The 19040-nt window shown below is 43.9% G+C and overlaps 1 protein-coding gene across 3 annotated transcripts in view; it reads right to left on the reverse strand.

Annotated features, from left to right (window-relative positions):
- Positions 1-7004: 7004 nt before the first annotated feature.
- si:dkey-100n23.5 (cyclic AMP receptor-like protein A) overlaps positions 7005-19040 on the reverse strand; it is a 43787-nt gene continuing 31751 nt past the window's right edge. For 2 of the 3 annotated variants that reach the window (XM_038720924.1, XM_038720922.1), the window contains exon 12: positions 7005-8768. In XM_038720924.1, coding sequence (XP_038576852.1) covers positions 8601-8768 — 168 coding nt within the window. In that variant the 3' untranslated portion in view covers positions 7005-8600. Of the gene's footprint in view, positions 8769-14814; positions 14963-19040 lie in introns of all 3 variants that reach the window. The other variant, XM_038720921.1, reaches the window with a different exon arrangement.

Here is a 19040-nt window from a genome sequence, read left to right on the forward strand (position 1 = left end):
CAGCTGTTCTTATTCACATACTTTTGTTTCTTCTTCTTTGTATTGTATTATTGTATTAACTGAAAGAGTATAAAATAGTCAGTTGTTGTAACTTGTAACAGAAAGGCTGTGTTCAGACAGACTTACACCCTGCCTAAAAAAACAAATATTCACTTTGAGTAAGGCTGGTCTATCTGCCAATGCAGAGGGCTCCATCAAAATAAAATAACACAAACAAACAAAAACAACCTGTCAAAAAAAAGGTTAAACCTAGCTGAAATTTTGCCCATCATCAGGGACATCATCTGGCAAGGACCTGCTGTGGCCAATCAAACACGTGCCAGTGTCAACTTCTATGCTGCTTCACCAAGACGTCAATCAAATCAGTAGCCGTCTGATAAAAAAATGTCATAAATGCAGGTTGATGACAACAGCTGTGTTGTGTTATTGGCTGGTTTGACATTTTAAATTAGTTACTGTGTTATGATTTAGAGGCAACAGAAAGTAATCCTCTTAATTTTACTGCCATAGAGCCCTGGTTTTGCCAAAAGTAAGGATAAAGGGCCAAAATGGAGCAAAGAAGATACATTTACACTGGCTAGAGTGGACATAGTCTGTGATTAAAGTAGCTTGTGAGGGGCTGACAATAGGGAAAGTGTAACACATGACATTCAATGGGCTTTCTATGAACGTTTCTGACATGAGCCGCCCCACCCCAAAAGTAATATATAATGTAGACTACTTAGTTAAAAAAAAAAAAAAAAAGAACTTGCCTGAAACAGAAACACAGTCAAAAAAATTTCATATTCTTCTTCAATTTAGATCACCATCGAGTGGGCTCAGACGCCTTTAGGTCCCACAAACTGAGCAAGCTGAGACTCCGAACTATGCATTATGACCTCAAGATGAGAAGTAAACTACTAGCATGAACAGAGAGAAGGCACGCCACAAATTTTCATATTTTTATGTGGTCACACTAGCAGTTGGCATGAGAAGGACTGCGCTCATCGACCAGCATACCTGCGCTCTGTGCAGTCGAAACAGCACTGTGTTCCGCTAACATGTCCTTTTGTCTGTATTTCCCCTGGAAGTATACCCCCATCCTTAGCCTTGGCAATGTGAGCATCATGCTCTACACATTTAGCCACATTGTTTCACCATATGTCACTTCCCCTGCCCAGATTTTTGCAGGTAGGATCCAACCTGGCAACCCTACCCACTACCAAAGCCCTCACTGTTTGTATTGTTAGTGTAAATACTGGGCACTAAAGAGATTTGATGTTCCCCTTTCAGAACTGTCAGCATGGAGGCTTTTAGATGCACTCTGATCCCAAATCTGTCTCCAAACAGTCAGAGAAGCTGCTCGGTTGTAAGCCACAATTTAATATAAAGTCACCAGGAAGATACTTTATAAATGCAAACTCCTATAATACTGAGGTCTAAAGTAGTTAAACACATCGGGCTGATGTTACATAAAACAAAAAATCCTGCTGAAAGATTAGATGGGTGTTGGAAAGACACGCAAAGTCACAGCACACGACACCGGGTTAGCTCCCTCTCTGCCTCCTGCTCCTGTTCTGACTCAGAGGGCGTAGAAGGCAAACGGCTCTCTCCATCACTCACTGGAAAACTGGATTAGGATGAATATTGCTCTGAGGAACCGCAGGGCAAACTAAGCTTCTGACGCTCAACACAAAAACACACAGTTGTAGATACAGAAAAACACCCAGGCTGGGAGTCTGAGGGAGACACGAAAACAGGTCTGCAGACCTTTTATGGCTGCACTTTTACGACTGTGTGCGAACTTTGCGGTTTGAAAAGCCAGCCCGAGAACAGCATGTGCCTTTGAAAACACCCATGTTGGAAAATGGTGACGAAAAATGTGCTTAAATCTGTGATCCCATCCTGTCATTGTATGTGTTCTCAGGTATTCCTGCATAGGTGGGTGTCTTATAAACCAAAACAGTGTGAACATGCACAGACACACGTGTGTACCCCAATGTAGAGGGAGCCACACACTGGGAGGTCACAATGATCCAACCATCTGGTATTGCAATCAGACACTGAAGCGGTGGCCTGACAAACACACACAGTGTTCATGGCAAGTTCATATGCGCACACACGCGCGCACACCCTTCATCACATATTCAACTAAATATACACAGGCTGTCCTCTAAACAGAGACACACATACGGAATAACACACACACAGCTTATTTTTAAAGGGCTGATTGCACACACAAGCGACCACGATGTTGAATTCACACACACACACACACACACACACACACACACACACACAGAAAGACAGAGAGGCAGAGAAAGAGACACGCGCTGTAAGTCGGCAGGCTCAGATTGCAGGAAGCTCTTTGCACGCAGCTCAGTCCACAGCAGCCGGTACTAATCAGCACAATCCACCTGCAGATCGTTATGGATCGCTTACTGCAACTCACACAGTCACAAACACACACGCACACACTCGCACGGAAACTTGCCTGAACACTCACAAGCACGCACTCGCCAGGACGTGCACAATCAATAGATCTATAGGCCTACTTGAACACGCAGCCACCCTCTGATTGCGTTGTTCACGTTATTAGGCTAGCCTACTGGTTCACGGGGTGATTCTCAAACCATATTTTTGGGGACTCATCGTGTAGGCTATTTATGGTAGCCCATGGTGGCTTTATAGTGAGCGTGTCGATTGTTTTGAATCTGAGATGAATCTCCAAAGCGCGAAGGTTCATTTCAGGACTTGAAAATGCTCTGATAAAGGCTACTGGAATATCAACACAGCACCATTTTCTCCCTCTGCAACAACAAACACAACATAGCGCACGCACATTCATGCACCCCCACCGGTGTTGTAGGGCTAACCGGTTCCCCACAGGCGCGCCACGCTGCGTTAGCGCGGCCTCACCGGGGATAATTACAGCCTGGCGCTGCAGGGCGAGCGTGGCTCCGAGCCAGACACCGCTACTCGCGAGAGAGACGCAGAGAGAGAGAGTGAGAGAGAGAGAGAGATCATTGGAGCCGTGAGAGACGTGGACCTTGATTAAACCCTAATCAATAGGGTGCTAAATTCATCGATGCAATCAATCAATGGGCTCATAACCAGCGCCATCTATCACACTTCTTATTCAGACCTTGAGGATTATAAACGCCCCCTCCCCATCCCCAAAGCGCGCGGACAGAAAGCCATTTTTTTATTTTATTATTTTTTTTATAGAGAATAAAGATTCAAACCTTCAAACGAACCTTATCTGAGAGGAAGGAGAAGCGGTGGCGTCTCTCAGCGCAGCACAAGAGAGATCCCCCTCCTTCGCCTCCCTCCTCCCCCTCCTTCTCTCTCGTCTGTCGGCCTCTGTCGAGTTCCGCTCATAACCTCGCCACCCACCCTCCCAGTTCCCCGCCTCTCCCTGCTTTCCGCTGCTGGCGGGGAGCGCACACACACACACACACCACACACACACACACACACACACACACCTCTTTATAGCTCTCTCGCTCTGACACGCACGCACACACACACGCACACACACACAAACACACACACACACACACACACACACACACACACACACCTCTTTATAGCTCTCTCGCTCTGACACGCACGCACACACACACAAACACAAACACACACACACACACACACACACACACACACACACACCACACACACACAGATGACACACACACAGGCAGGCAGCGTCAATAAAAAGCCCTGCGCTGTGAGAGGCCGCCGGCACTCAACTCCCCCCTCCTGCCACTGCGATTAGCGGAGGCTGGCTGGCTGGGGAGAGGCGCCCCTCTGTTATCTGGGGCGGTGGCAGCCTGTGTGTGCGCTGAGAGAGTGAGAGAAAGAGAGCGAGCGAGAGAGTAGAGGGAGAGATTAATTTAACTCTTTCAGGGCCGGATAGCAGCGCTTGAAGCTCCGCTCGATCCTGCACTCCGCTTAGGCAGCAGCGGCAGTACAGCCGAGCTGTTATTAGACACGATGCAGGGAAGGGATAGAGGGACATTAAACACACGATTCTCATGAATTACAAATGTAAGCAGGTTCATAGTCGCCTGATTCTGGTCATTTTAAGAGTACCTTTTTAAAATGTGGACAGTTTATCGTTTAATATTCTCCACCAAATTGACAGTTTAGGGAAACTTATGAACAATTCAGACTAGAGTTATTACTAATGACCAATTATTACGAATTTTTCTGTTGGCTCCAGTTTCTCAAATGTGAAGATGTGCCGCCTTTCTTTGTCTATATAATAATATTCTTATGAGAATAGCCAATTATATATTTGTATCATAACATCCCTGGGCTTTGGACTGATAGGTAGTAGTAGGCCCTACTACTATTTTGTCACTGGTTTCTGGTATTTATAGCATATACTCAAAGTAACACACTAAAATTAGTGTTAATTGCAAGGAGATGTAATGAAAAGAAAATCTGAACAGTTAAATTAGACTATGGAACTTTTTTTTAATACTTCGAAATTTGGTTGATTGGTCAGTTTGGTTGGTATAGCTAGGGGTTCTTCTGCAGGAATTTGGACTCATGAGTTCAATATTTCTAAAATCCTGAATGAATGTAGGGTATGGCTGCATCAATCAAATAAAAATTTCTACAGGGGTCAGTATTTGCTAAAAAGGAGCGTTTATGCAAATGTAAATGGTCAAACTGCGCTCATTTTAGATTTTGCCAAGCTGGGACGTAAAGTGCCCCTTTTAGACATATAAGAAGCTCACAGTGGATGCATTCAAAATATATCCAAATTGTTTTTTTCTCATTTCATCAACTGCACATCATGTCTCTGGCAAGTCCGATGGCCTTGAAACTAATTACATCACTTTACCTCACAAGGTTTAAAGGAAACCACAACACTGCCATCACCACCAGTGCACTGTTAGCTTTGCTAACTTTTTTTTCACAAGTATGTGGGGTGTTTACCACACAGTGGAGCTTTGTTGAGCTCTGATCTGAGCAAATGATCGGGTTCAAGGTCAGCGTCAAGAGAGTGGGGAATCCCCAAGAAGCACTTCTCTTTACATAACCTGTCTTTTCATTTAAGATCATTGCAGAACAGAAGAAACTACCTAATCATTTGAAAATGTGGTGTTAGAATATGGATTTTAAGTCGAGTTTCTTTAACTCTATAGTTGTATGACATGTCCCACATGTTCATGAAGTAGGCCAGTGAGTTATTGTGTTTGTTTGTACACTGGTAACATGGAGTTGAAACATATAACTATGGGATTTATTGTACATTGCATTATTTGTATTTTGTAGCATTTGTACTCCTGAAAGGCAGGATTAGGCTAACCGGTTTGGGGGCCCTGGGGAAAAAACTTGCTGTTTAGCCCTTTAAATCTTCAGTTTGACATAGGGCCCCTCAACAATTATCAAAAAGTGAGTGGCATGTGGGGAACATGGAGCTTTTGCAGCAAGGAAATTAGTCCTTGAAAAATAGTAAGTAGCTAAATCTGAGGTTATTTTGGTGCAAAGTCACTGGCAAAGAAAATTCAATAGAATAAAAAAATACATGGCTGTTAACGGCTGTATTTACAAATTCCATTAAAAGACCAAAACCAACAATAAATGTATCACACTATTAAGTATTGTTGTATCCACAACCTGATATATGGTATTCCTCTGTGCCATACCTCTATTGTTGCTGTTGATTAATATGAGACGTGCTTTTAAATATTAATTTCTTCAGTAGGAACAAATAGGCTTAAGGCTTAGTGCCACAGACAGGTAGGGAAGATCATGAAAGATGGACTAAAGCATCTTGGTTTTGGGCTCTCATGGGAATTGTTGACAATACAAAACACCAGATGTATCCTTTAAAGTAATTTAAAGCTGCAGCTCATGGGCTGAATCTTAAATCTCTGTAAAATATTTTTAATTTCAGAATTTCAAATGCCTCTCCTTTATGTCTGCACATAGGCAACAAGAGGGCAACTGACACATCCTTATAATCATATAGGCTATGGCAGGCCTGTAAAGCTCCAGCCTTGCCAGTTCAATACCTCCAGGCCAGCGCAACACTAATAACAATTTGATTGCATTTGATGTATAAAGGGCTACACAACAATTTCGAGTCATTTATTTATACTTTTAAGACATAATTCATGCAGGCTGTAATCTCCCCATTAACCCTCTCCAACCATATATTTACTGTAAGCGGTGGGTAAAGGAGTATAGGGGGGTTCTCCACCGCATCCCCGCCTGTACCGTAAATACTGCTGGGGCTCCAATAAGCTGGGCAGAAGAGCGACAAACACCCATCAGGCTGCTCCGAGGTGACAGCGCTCCAGCTTGTTTTTCAGTGTCTGGGCTGCTGCTGCTGTCGCCTCTCTTCCCTCGCCTCTCTCTTTTTTTCTGTGCGTCACAGCTAGGTCATGGCCGGAATCCAACAATGGCTCCGGTTTCTCGAGCAACACGCACGTGTGCAAACACTCACACGCGCGTACACGCGTGCACGTGCGCGTACACACACACACACACAGGCACCAGGAGCACACAAACACAGATCTGACAAATGATAGGGTGGCGAGGCGAGGCGAGCTAATAGTAGGCAGTGCGCCTGCCGACATGCCCGTGGGCCGCGGGTGTTAAATTGTATCCAATTACCGCGCATGCGACGATATGAGGGGGGAATAATAATTCTTCTTGCGTGACAGGGATATTCGCTTATTTCCCGGGCTCTTTATATGGAGTGGGTGCGGGGCTCGAAACGATTCAAGCGTCTGCGGGAGAGGCATGTAGGTGGAGGAAAAGTCTGGTTTTATGGAGAACATGGCAGGCATATTTCATTAATCAAAATCCAGTTAACCAAATTTGGAGACATGGCAGGGGCCAGGAGGGGCCGACCAATAATTAATATCCATTATTTAAGCAGCCCAGGTTTAAAAGACATTTTAAAGCACATTCACACACACAAACGAACACACACTTCACAGGAGGCAGAGCAGTGAGGATTGCATCAATGTGGAAAAGAAATAAACACGCCCAGTCTCAGCTTTGTTATGAAATGTCTCTCCTGCTCATTTATTTGATGGAGTGAACAGTCAAGTGAAACCAGCAACAGTGCCAAAAGAGGTAGGGGCACAGCCAAGTGTGTGTGTGTGTGTGTGTGTGTAATACAGTGGAGGGGCTCTGTGAACTGCAAACTAAAGTTGCACTCTAGTGTCATTGACGCCCAGCAGAAAAGTTCAACAACTCAAGGGTAAAGAGGGTCAAGTGTCGGTTCATTAGTTCAACTTGTCAGGGAGGCAGTTGACAGCCGGCAGTGCGCACAGACAGTGATGAAACCACCTAGATATGGGAAAAACCAAATGGGCTGAGTTTGAATATAAAGTGACTCTATTATCCTGCCAATCACGCCTCAGCTATGTCCCCTCAGCATCACTGACAAGGGCCATGAGATGATGAACCACCAAAAGCTGTTGCTATGCCGTGGGTGCCGCGTGTGTCATCTTTTCCAACCTGTTTTGACAGGCACCTGTCTGTGTGTGTCTGCGTGCGTGTGTGCGGGAGTATGTTTGACTAATAACATGTTTTATTTTTAGGTGTTCATAAGGCTAGATGTACAGAATCAGGTTCCGCTCCACTGTCACGTGAGAGCCACGGGTTTGGATTAATAGAAGCATTTTCTTCACATTTCAGTCCAAGGCACGTACAAAAATAGAGTACACTTAAATATATACAATACATTGCTCTGTTATAAATACAGTATAACAAACAGAAGTAGTATTTCATAAAAATACAAAACAACCCAATCAAATGAATACTTGTGCCAAATTTGTGACAACTGTAATACCATATACAAAGAGAAAACAACAAACAAATACTGTCCGAGGCAGGAGAGACTCCTTGCAAGCCACACTCATGCTTTTTGACTTTTTTGCCAAGTCATCTTAACTGTTTTAAAACCCCTTTCTGTATTACCAATGTAGCTCACCTCCACACTATCGGCAAGAAAATTGTTCAGTACCCTGATCAATCTTGCCGTGGATGTCGATGCTTTCAGGTGTGACACATAGGGTGCTTTTTTAAAAGGCCTGCTTTTCACAAGTGAAAGCAATTACCGTTCACAAGGTAATTGCTGTGAATGCAAAACTAACATCTTGTTATGACTGCCTTTCAGCAGTCCTTTGTTTTTTGTTTTTTTTCCATTTTTCTTTCATTTTTGTGGTACGCGGAAAAACGCTGCAGAATGTAGGAGACAAGAAGGCGGTGCAGAGAAGGAAATCATTTTAGGACCTTCGGGATGCAGCAGACGCCTTTAACATTAGGAGGATCTTTAGAATCGCTCCTTTCTTGCTCCTTTCTGATGGTATTGCAAGGAGCTGCAGCTCTGCTCAGTGTGTGTGTGTGTGTGTGTGTCTTTAGGATATTAAATAGTAAAGGATGGGGATTAATAATGGAACCTGACAGCTCATCTCCGGCTTCTATCTGCCTGACTGTCTCCCCAATCTTCCCTTCCATTCCCTCCCTACCTCTTGTTCCTGCTTCTCAGTTTCTAATCCACTGCGTTTCTCTCTGGCTGTGACCCTCCTTCCTGCTCCTTTCCTCCAGCCCTTTTGTCTCTCTCTTTTTCCCTCTCCAGCTCTCTCTCAGGGGCCTCGGTCTTTCAGGGTCATGTCAGGAGAGTAGAAGAGTACGTTGGTGTCATCGTCGTCGTCATCGCTGAGGTCGACCAGGTCAGCCTGTGTGTAGCGCACCGCCCCGGGGTGGTACTCTCCGATCCGAGTCCTGTCACACAGCCGCGACTGCAGAGCCAGCTAGAAAACAGGCACACAAACAAACACAGAGTGAAATGAATGGAACACACTGTCTTTTACTGGTGTAAAGAGTATGTTCAACCTAAGTAAATTTGAAAATGGATCTTTTTCTCTCCGTTCTGGCCATCCATTCACATTAAGCTGGTGTTTTACACACTTGAAAACAGTCTCCTGTCTCCACATACAGACTTAAACACTAGAGGTAAGACAGACTGCCATTCACTGTGAACCTCCAAATAACATCCTTGTGCTGCCCAACACGATTTAAGACTCAAAAATCGCAGCTCCGACCTTGAGAAACTGGGAAATGTTCAACTCTATGCTAATGTTCTGACGTGTGGGAGCGACAACCTGGATACAACCAATTATCAATGCTTGTTTTGATTCCCTCGGGAAACTAAAGCACAGTTGTTTTCACTTTCTGCTCTGCTCAACTACATAAAAGTACCATACTGGAAGACCTGATTGTCACGTTTAATGGCATACTCACTCAAAATGATATAACTTCAAAGAACTACCAGGACTTAAATAAGAAATACGAGGTGTGGAGACACATCGCTCAAACAAGTATTTGTTGTTCACCAGTGTAGTGGAAAATGAGCAAAGTATGTAATTTACATGCTTAATACTAAATATGCTGGCAAGCCTCAGGCTCATGAGAAGCACTAGAGCCTGCTGGTTTCAGTCCGTTAAGTAGCTAGTATACTCCGTCAGAACTGCTTGTCGGACGGTTGAATAGCTTCAGAGAACCCCTTCCCCCACACCTTTCTTTCATCGGATCAGTGTGGGTGGGGTGTTGATGGTGGTCGAGGTGGTGGGGGGGTGGTCTGTGTCCAAATACTTCCGTAACTTTACATATCAGGCAATCCGATATAAACACCCACTTCAAGATGTGATTGACCAGCCGTGTGGAGGTGAGGAAGGAGCCAGGGTCACCTTTCATAGTCAACAAGTATGTGTTCCAGGAGAGACTGTCTGAAATGTACACCTCTATCACCGTTTTCAAACGATGTTGCACATCCACCCCTCTCTATGACAGCCGGCTTGTCGCTCCTCCTTCAAGTGAGGTTGTTCAGAACAACTATAAACACTTTTGCCTCCCGGCTTGGTTGGACAACATGTTGTACAAACAAGTTATTTTCTAGCATAACCCGACTTTTAGACTTCAAGAGAGAGCCTGCGGGTGGAGTATACTAACGCCTTTAGTAGTGACAGGGCTTTTTGAAAACAATTATCTATGCCTGGCCGAGGACTATATAGCAGCAAAGTTAAGAAGACAACTCTTTGTCACCTCTTACTTTCTCTGGTGACTTACTTATTTTAAATGTCAAACTAGTCAATCAAACTGTATGTACACTGACTTTGTCAGATGACTTTACCATCATAAAAAAAGATTTAACTGACGTCTTGCCACACATGCAGGAACTGCTGTCTGATTTGTTAAGGTAACATTTATGACTTGAGATCGAATCACTATTTCATGCTCATTCAGTTGTTCGACATCAGAAGCAAAAATATGGAAACAATAAAAACTAAATGGTGAATTTCAACAGTTTTCAAACACAGTATACATGATCACAGAGAATCAGCAGAGTAACCAGGCTGTGTCAGCTACTCTTTAATACATGACGGCTGTGATGCACAGTTGTGGTGTTTACTGGCTAAAACTACAACAAATAAGGAATATATTCAAAAACAACATGAAAACACTGGTACATTTTCCCTATATATAAACAGCATTTTAGTTTTAGCTGAATTAGTGTGGACGTGGTCTAAGATTGCAGTGATGCTGAGACATATGGGGATTGGGAGCAGCTTCTTCCTGCGTGCACACTCGCATACACACAGAAGAAGAAGTGGGAGGTGAGCTCATTGCAGAGCCACGGGCGGTTCAACTGTATGGCTAGAATGCAGATCAATATCAGGGAAAGGAAAGAGTGGAATAGGGGGTGAATGAGCAAGAGGGAGAGTACACAGGTGGGAGGGAGATGCTACACAAAGGAGAGCAGCAGAAATAATGTGAGAGAGATAAATTCCAGAGATGCTGTAACAGGGTACAGAGGAGGCAGGGGAACAGACACACATAAGTACAGAGAGACAGAGATAGAGATAGGCAGCGATCGGCAGAGAGAGGGAGGAGGAAAAACAAGGACGGCGGACTAGATAAAGAAAGAGACACGTTGCAGAATTACAGCAGAACCTTTACATGCGCACAAGAAACCAGGAAGAAAACAGAAATCTGGTTACACAGGTAATTTTGATTATTGTAAAAACCCTTCTACATGCAGCAGGTCAGTAATCGGGCTATATAGAGGCTATTCTGCGTAAGTTTTAGTTGCACTAACTGAGTGCAACTAACCATTTAGCTTCAACTGGACTTTAGAATGCCTTTTAGCACACGAACAAGACGGAGTGGTTTGAGTTTTGGTATCACAATTCGATTCTCAATTTAATAAATAGAAAAGGGGCACTGTTATTTAGGCTTTTGCTCCAGTGCACTGTGTGCCAAACCTTTCCCTCATATTTGTAGTCTGCTGAACTGCAGTATGAAACATAACCGGCAGTTAAGCTAACTGGTCTTGAGAGGAAGGCCACTGTCTGGCAACAGAAAAGGGCAGAGAAAAGAATGTAGTATGAAGCTTTGTGATTGGAAAGTTTTTTTTACTGAACACCACCAGCCGCTTCAATTTTAATGTCCTTTCCTGAAACATAAGTTGGTGTATGTGTTCTTGAGTTCTCTGCTGTGCTGTTATTCGCATTATCTCTCCACCCTGGCCGCTCCAATGCTAGTCCCACTGTTATTCACAATGCAGTGGCAATGAATTACCATTTAATTCATTCAGCCAATTTTCTGTTGGGAGCTGTGGGCGTTCGGTTTTGCGGTAAACCAATCGGTGCCGTTTTTTACAACATTTAAAAAATACAGTGACGTAGGTTATTTCTGTGTGTCGCCTCACAAAAACCTGTACAGCTATGCTGACCTTATCCATCAAGGTTGAGCTTTATTGTCATTACACAATACAGGATTGCACAATGAAATGCAGTTGTAGCTCCCTCCACGCTACACACACAGAAAATGTATAACCAGATTTTCATAAATCTCTAACTTAGAATAGAATAAAATAGTCAGTAAAATAGAACAAAGTATATAAAAGTAGCGCTAAATGAAGACATATAGAGAAAAACTTTTTCTGCCACTATTTTCCATCAATATAGCTAGATAGCAAAGTGGGAAGATGACGTCCTCATTTTTAAACCCATCTTCAAAGCTCTGACTGGTCAACTGTTTCTCCAACCGCAGGGAACAGTACACCACACCTATTTGAACCACTGAACATGCTGATGTGGGCAGCGATACAGACATATGAAACCAAGCTACGATGGCAGGTCTTTTATAATGAATCCCCATAGACTAGACCGGGGGTCTCCAAAGTCAGACACTATTTAATTTAAAGTGTGTGTTGGTTGTCCACGCTTGTAGTTTGTTAGTTGGGGTACACTGTATACACAAAATACTTCACCTTCGTCTTGCAAAACTGGTTATAAGTAATTAAATCAAAAATGCTCCTGAGCGCTTTCCTTCATTCAATAATACTTACGTCTTTTTTTATTACGCCAATACAGTGATCTGAAACGCATAACTCTATTAACATACAAAGATCAATATTTAGAATCTTTGAATCAGTCAGAATTGTAGAAGATAAGGATCTGGGGATTTTGTATTCTTACACTGTCGCCACATTAGGGGGGGGATTCCCCTTCGTGGCAAGTACGTTGAGCAGGGACCGGTAACATTTTCAAACTACATATGGTATACGAGAAGTGTATTAAGCCAGACTTAAAAACATCTGAGCCATTCCTTTTTAAATACACGACTGAAAGAGAGCCAGTGAGTGAGCTAGCGGAGGCAGGGTTAGGAGGGGTGGGGGGGCTGTCTGGTACGAAAGAGCGGATTTGTTGCGTCGAGGGAGGGACATTTTGACTATACGCTGTTACAACCCCCCCTCCCCACTCCACCCAACCATCACCACCTCCTTCTCTCCCCTTACCCCTCCTCTCCAGCGCCAATCTCACACCTGATGTGTGGGGGCTGCTGGGAGTCGCATGCCAGGATGAATAACAACCGGCTGTTAGTCACGATAGAGCAAGAACACACACGCCGCCAGTCTCTCTCTCTCTGTCGTCTTCTTTCTCACCATCTCTCGCTTTCTCCCTGACACACACAAACAGCATTTTCTCTGTGATTTACGAACACAGTGAGATTCCATTTCACTCTCCTGTCTCTGAGTGTCTCTCTCTCTTTCTCTCCCGACTCACCACAGTGCAACATTGACATTTGGGTTGAAGGTCACACCACACATTCCACTCTTCCACGTTGTGCTCATGACCCGTTATCAGTGTGGAAGGTGATACTGAATAGGTGACAGTATGCATGTGCGTGTTTGTGCACTCTTGAACTAAGAGCACAGAGAATCTTTTTCTTCATGGTTCAATATCAGCTTCGACTCACATCCGCAGATACTGTCAATGTTTGTGGATTGAGACAAATCTGTGGAGAACTGTATTGATTCGGGGTGTTCATTTAAATGCAAGCAATAAGGTTTGCGGTTCAAATGTAAAAACATCATCCCTCTGGTAAGCTCAAATTGTGAAAGGCATTAAAAATCAGTGATTTGCAATTTTACTCTTTAAATAAGGGGATTTTGGTACCTATGACATGACTGTCAGGTGATCGCTCTCAACTTACAAAATTGATAATTGAGTTTGTTAATCTATCTCAATGACTCAAAAATGCCTTCGCCAGGCATTGAGATTTGTGGCTTTCGAAATGAAATGTATGGATTATGATACACTGCCTCTACAATCTGACTTCACCATGTCTGTTGATTAAGGCCCGGTCAGAGACGTGCTGATGGTGATATTGCACTTCCTTGATAACGATAGACATAGTTCACTCAGATTAAGTGAAATGTACACAGAAGAGTTAGCAATGAACCCAGTAACAAATCATTTTGGCTTGATTTTGTCTGGTTCTCAACACTGAGTGGTTAAGCCTTCCAAGGAGTCAATCTCTCCCAATATCTGTATATCGTTCTAAGCCACAAATTGACCGTCAGTTTATAGACGAACCTAATTTATAGAGCCTTAATGAGCATAAAACAAAGAATGGTCAGTTAGCAGTGTTAGTATGCTAGAGCTAGATTCACAACAGATCCGCAAAACAGCTTTGACAAAATAGATTTTGAAAACTGCATAAATGGAATCTGAAACAAAAATATTTGTGGTGAGCTGAGTGTGTTTTTACATAAGTCCTTGTAAAACATTTGTCTCCAAATATGTTTCTACTTTAGCTGACAACTGACAACCTCCCTCACACAAGCAGCGCCAAATATTCCACAACATTTCAAGCATGTAGGGACTTGAGAAAAGAGAGAATAAAAAACCTGACAGGAGTAAGCACCACGAGACTGAAATTTTGGTTTTGACTAAAATGTCTCAGCAACTGATGGATGGATTGCCATCACATTTGGTTTTAGACATTAATGTCCACCTCAGGATGAATTGTAATAACTTTGATGATCTTCTGACTTTTCATCTAGCGCTACCATCACATCAAAATTTTAACTGGTCCAATATTTTGGTTTTTGACCAAATACTTGCAAAGCTAATGACAATCCCATCAGTCACTGCTGTACTTTGTGTTATGTGACAAGTAGAAAATGTTAACATGCTAACACACAAAAACAAGAGGGTTAATATAGTATGACATTGTCATTGCGAGCATGTTAGCATGGTTAAATCAGCATTTAATCCAAACCACTGCTGTCCACAAGTACAGAATCACAAAGCCACTAGCATGACTGTAGACTCCATGTCTCCATGATGTCAATGGAAGTGTTACGGAAATGTTGCCGAGTCAGATTGGCATAGCAACTTTTACAGAAAAATGACTGGGGGATATTCAGACGTGATCACCGTGTTAAATTGCAAGCACATTTACGCAGGGATTCGCATGTCTGAACATAGATGTGTTCAGTTGCTGTACCTGCATGCCAGTTGGGCTCAGTAGGCTCCACCAATCCCTATCCAGGCCAAAGACGAAGGCGTTCACCAAGCCGTGGAGTGGTGCTGACAGGACGTGCAACAGGGTGAAAGAGAAGGATGGATCCTGTGGGTAGAAGGCATTGTGGAGCCTGTTGGAGGAGAAAAGGAGAGAGAGAGAGAGAGAGAGAGAGAGAGAGAGAGAGAGAGAGAAGTGTTGAGTTCATAGATAAAAAAAAATGTTGTAAATAAAGAGACAACCTGCAAGAGAGCTTCAGGGACGAGGGTGAAGTAATTGAAGGAGAAGTCAGAAGGCATAGAAAGACAGCAACAGGAAAAGAGGGGAAAGACAGAGAGCGAGAGGTTGATAGACAGAGTAACAGAATGAGGGAGAAAGAGAGGGAGAGGACAAGTGAGTGACAGAGTGAGGGACAGGGGGAGAAGGAGAGGTAATGAGAGCGAGAAGCAGAGGCAGAAAAAGAGTGAGAGAGAGAGAGAGGAAAAGGGGAGGGCGAAAGAGCGAGTAAGCTTTATATCAGCGTTTAAGAGCCCATTAGGCAGCGTGAGACGGCTGGGCTGACACATTCTTGGCTGCCGCTTCGACAGCAAGCAGCACTTTACAAGGACAGGGAGAGGTGTAGCGCTCAACTCCCTTCCTCTCCTTCTCTCATCTCAGTTCCCTGCCTCTCCTGACCACAATTTCACCGTCCCATCTTCAGCTTCTTTTCCATTCCGCGCACGTTTTCTACACACAGCCTCCCGATTCTCTGATATCTCTCCCATTTCTTTGCATTCGGTTTCATCTGTCTGGATATCTCAATTTCATCTTGACTCATGAGGGCGATCCGCCATCCTTTTCTTTTCAATTCCCCTCCCTGCACCTCTCTCTCTCTCTGGGGGCCTGGGGCATGACTAGAAGGAGAACCTGATATTGTGTGGTGCGGCTGTAAACTAATGGCTGCCCCTGAGAATGATGCTGCTCAGCCATTAACCCTGGATTAACCCTGTATTAGCGCTGCTCGTCGGGTTAGCCCGCCACTAATGTCTTTTATTGATCTATTAGCGAGCGAATCAAACTGCGCACACCACTATCTGCGTGTGCGGTGTGTTCCTGGGTTGGGTGTGCAGAGTAAACTAAGTGGCCATGGTGGTTGGCCTCAGGGTCGGAGAAGTCATCCCCAAGCTGCTTGTGCCCCGCAGGGAACTAAGATACAAAACCAACCATTTGAAAAAAAGAACCGCTGTTGTATTGTTGTTACAAGCAGTTGCGTGAGACACCACATTCACTCATGTCTTCATCACTGACACAGTCAGAGGGTGAGACATGTCTCCAGTTACATAAAATGAGAATAATTTGAAGTAAGTCCTTGGTAATAGCACTACTGTTGTGTTTTGAACTATTATCCCCATTAATCACTTCACAACAGTGTTGACAATGGTGTGACATCCCAGAAAAACACAAGCCTGGACAGCTACACAGCGACACCATCCAAGCACCTACACCAACATTTCAGCAAAAAACAAATGTAAAAGTGGAAATATCTACACAGTATTTATATATCACGTGTTTTATTGAATAATATGTGTTGTTACACTATTACTACATCATTACATCTAATATAGCCAGCCACAGAAAGAAAAAAAATTAAGCAGATAAAATTAAACTTAAAATGAAAAAAAGACAGTGGCTGCTTACAGTAATGTGCAACAGTGTGCAACCTGTGTAAGCACAAAAATAACTACTTTATACGATGCATTGTCAAATCACGTGTGGGACTGACTGAAATAAACTTCTGTGACCATGTGCATCATGTATTCATCCAGCTGTGTGGCGTTTCTAAGAAGCTTTTAGACAACAAATGAGGCTTTGTGAAATATATTTAACATATTCGGTTAGTTAAGAACACTTTCAGGCAAAAACTGTCTCTGTTTCACAAATGCTGCAACAATAAAAATAAGTAATCTTATAAATAGATTTGAATAATCACATTTAGCCTGAAGCATGCCCTTGTCAGGTTGGCGATTTGCTGTTGTTACTTTTTCTTTACCATTTGCACATGCTGAACAGCTTTCGTGTATTATCAAAGCTGCAGCTATTATACGATAGTATTATTATTAAGTTTGATTTGGCTCTGTGACACCGTCTTTCCTCAAGCCAAAGTGTGCCCACAGGGCGACTTTTTTTCTGCACCAGCTCTCTGCACTCATGTGTCTTTGAGTCATTTTATCAGACTTAGATTGCTGGATGCTCATAGTTGACTACATCGATCAAACAGAGAGGTGAAACGATGAAGACTCGGCTTCCTCTGTTATAAATTAATCTACACAAGAACCTGCTGACCGGCAGTAATTGGTTGTTTGTACTAAGGGTTTGATGTGATTTGTTATTGTTCTTTCAGCTGCATTAATATGCACAACAGCCTGTCTGAAGGAATAAATTGACCAAACACACTCTGGATGACTTCAGTTTTGGAAAGTCTTTGGTTTACAGCCGATTCCTTCTGTGAATGCCAAGAAAGCTGCAACTTTAAATTACAGGTTAGAGGCGCTTTTACTTTGTCAAGCTCATCATTACAATCTGTTTTTTTAAACTTCCCTTAAAAACCCCATTGAGAAGTGCAGGTGAACCGCACAGAAGATGATTATGGAGATTCATCCACAAATCTGGTTATAATCCTGCCTTATCCTCTTTTGCAGCAGGAGGTTGCAAGGTTTATTTGCTAGTAATCTCTCCCCATTTACCTTCCATATACCCTTTAAAAAGTTATGACAGGAAAGAACCTGGGTTGGCCAAAGGTTGGTGACAAACCTGTAACAAGAACCTACCTGTTGTAAGGCATTCTGGGTGTCAACTAAATGTTTAAGTGTAGCTTAAAATAAAACTGTGTAGCAGGTGGAGTGTAGAGTGGCGTGTCCTGGCGCTTGTCGGAATAAGGACCATTTCAGAGCGACGCTGCTGCCTATTTTCTGGGTTACCATACTGCTGTATCTCCGAGGACCAGACCAGCTGCTGCTCACATTCATTTCACTTCCCATTAAAGGTGAAATAAATCAGGAGTCCCCACACAACCTCCTTAGAGACGCAGGAAGCACACACACATACATGCACATGGAGGAAGTCGGACATGCATAAACACACGCATCACTGCCTATAAGTGTGCATAGAGGTGTGTACATACAATATAACCTAGGTCACATGCATTGAGGGTGTCAGTTGGGGAGGAAATGCAGTGGATGTGTGTTTGTGTGTGCGTCTGCCTGTGTGTGTTTCTCTGACAGCGCAGCGGTAAGAGTGAGTGGGTCTGTGTGAAGGGGGGCTATTTCTGGCGTCTCATTTTTTTTTTCCTGCTGCCGCAAAGAAATGCGATCGGCGTCCGGGAAACGAGAGCTGGCAGCAAGCAATCATCTGCCTGCCACACACACACACACGCACACACAGCGCCGAGCAACACGCGCCATGGCAACGGAACAGCCGCAATTAGAGGCGAAGAGCCTTTCCCCTCCATCGAGGGAGAGATGGGAGAGCGAAATGAAAGGACGAAAGAAAGAGCAAGCGAGAGAGAGAGAGAAAGAGAGACAGGAAAGGGGGGCGGGGAGCAGAGAAACAGCACTGCACAGGAAGGAAAGAGGGAGAGTGGAGGAGGAAAGGAGAACACGATAAAGAGGTGAGAATGTGCGAGAGTGAGGCTGTGAAGGGGAACGAGGGCCGAGAGCAATGGAGGGGGAGGACGAGGAGGAGGATGAGGAAGAGGAGGAGAGAGGAGGGGAAAGGGCTGAAGGAGTGAGACTGAATGGAAAAGACTGAAAAGCAGAGGAGGCAGAGAGCGAGGAAAGAGAAAGAGGAGGAGAGATATCCAAAAAAGAGGCAGATTGCAAGACATGAGCGAGACAAACAAAAGAGATTACGTGCGAGGGAAACCAAGATAAGACAAGGAGGGTGAGGGGTGGAGGGGCGAGGAGGTTAGACAGAGAGAGATGGGTGGAGGCGTGAGGAGGAGGAGGGGGGTGGGCTGTTTCTCCTGTGTGAGCCGGGCTAATGAAAGATGAATGAGGGAGGCAGTGGTGGGAAGGAGAGTGTGGCTGCGGGCGATGCCTGGCTGAGCCGCTGTGTGTGTGTGTTTATCAGGGTTTGTGTGTGCAGTGTATTCAAGTGAGTCCTACAGTTGGCTGACTGGTGTTGGACAACAGGGACGATATTGTGTATAATGTATGACTCAGGACCAAATGGTT

The sequence above is a fragment of the Micropterus salmoides genome, unplaced genomic scaffold, assembly GCF_014851395.1.
Source record: "Micropterus salmoides isolate LMB-PRFRI ecotype aquatic unplaced genomic scaffold, ASM1485139v1 Ms_hic_scaffold_15, whole genome shotgun sequence".
NCBI lineage: Eukaryota > Metazoa > Chordata > Actinopteri > Centrarchiformes > Centrarchidae > Micropterus > Micropterus salmoides.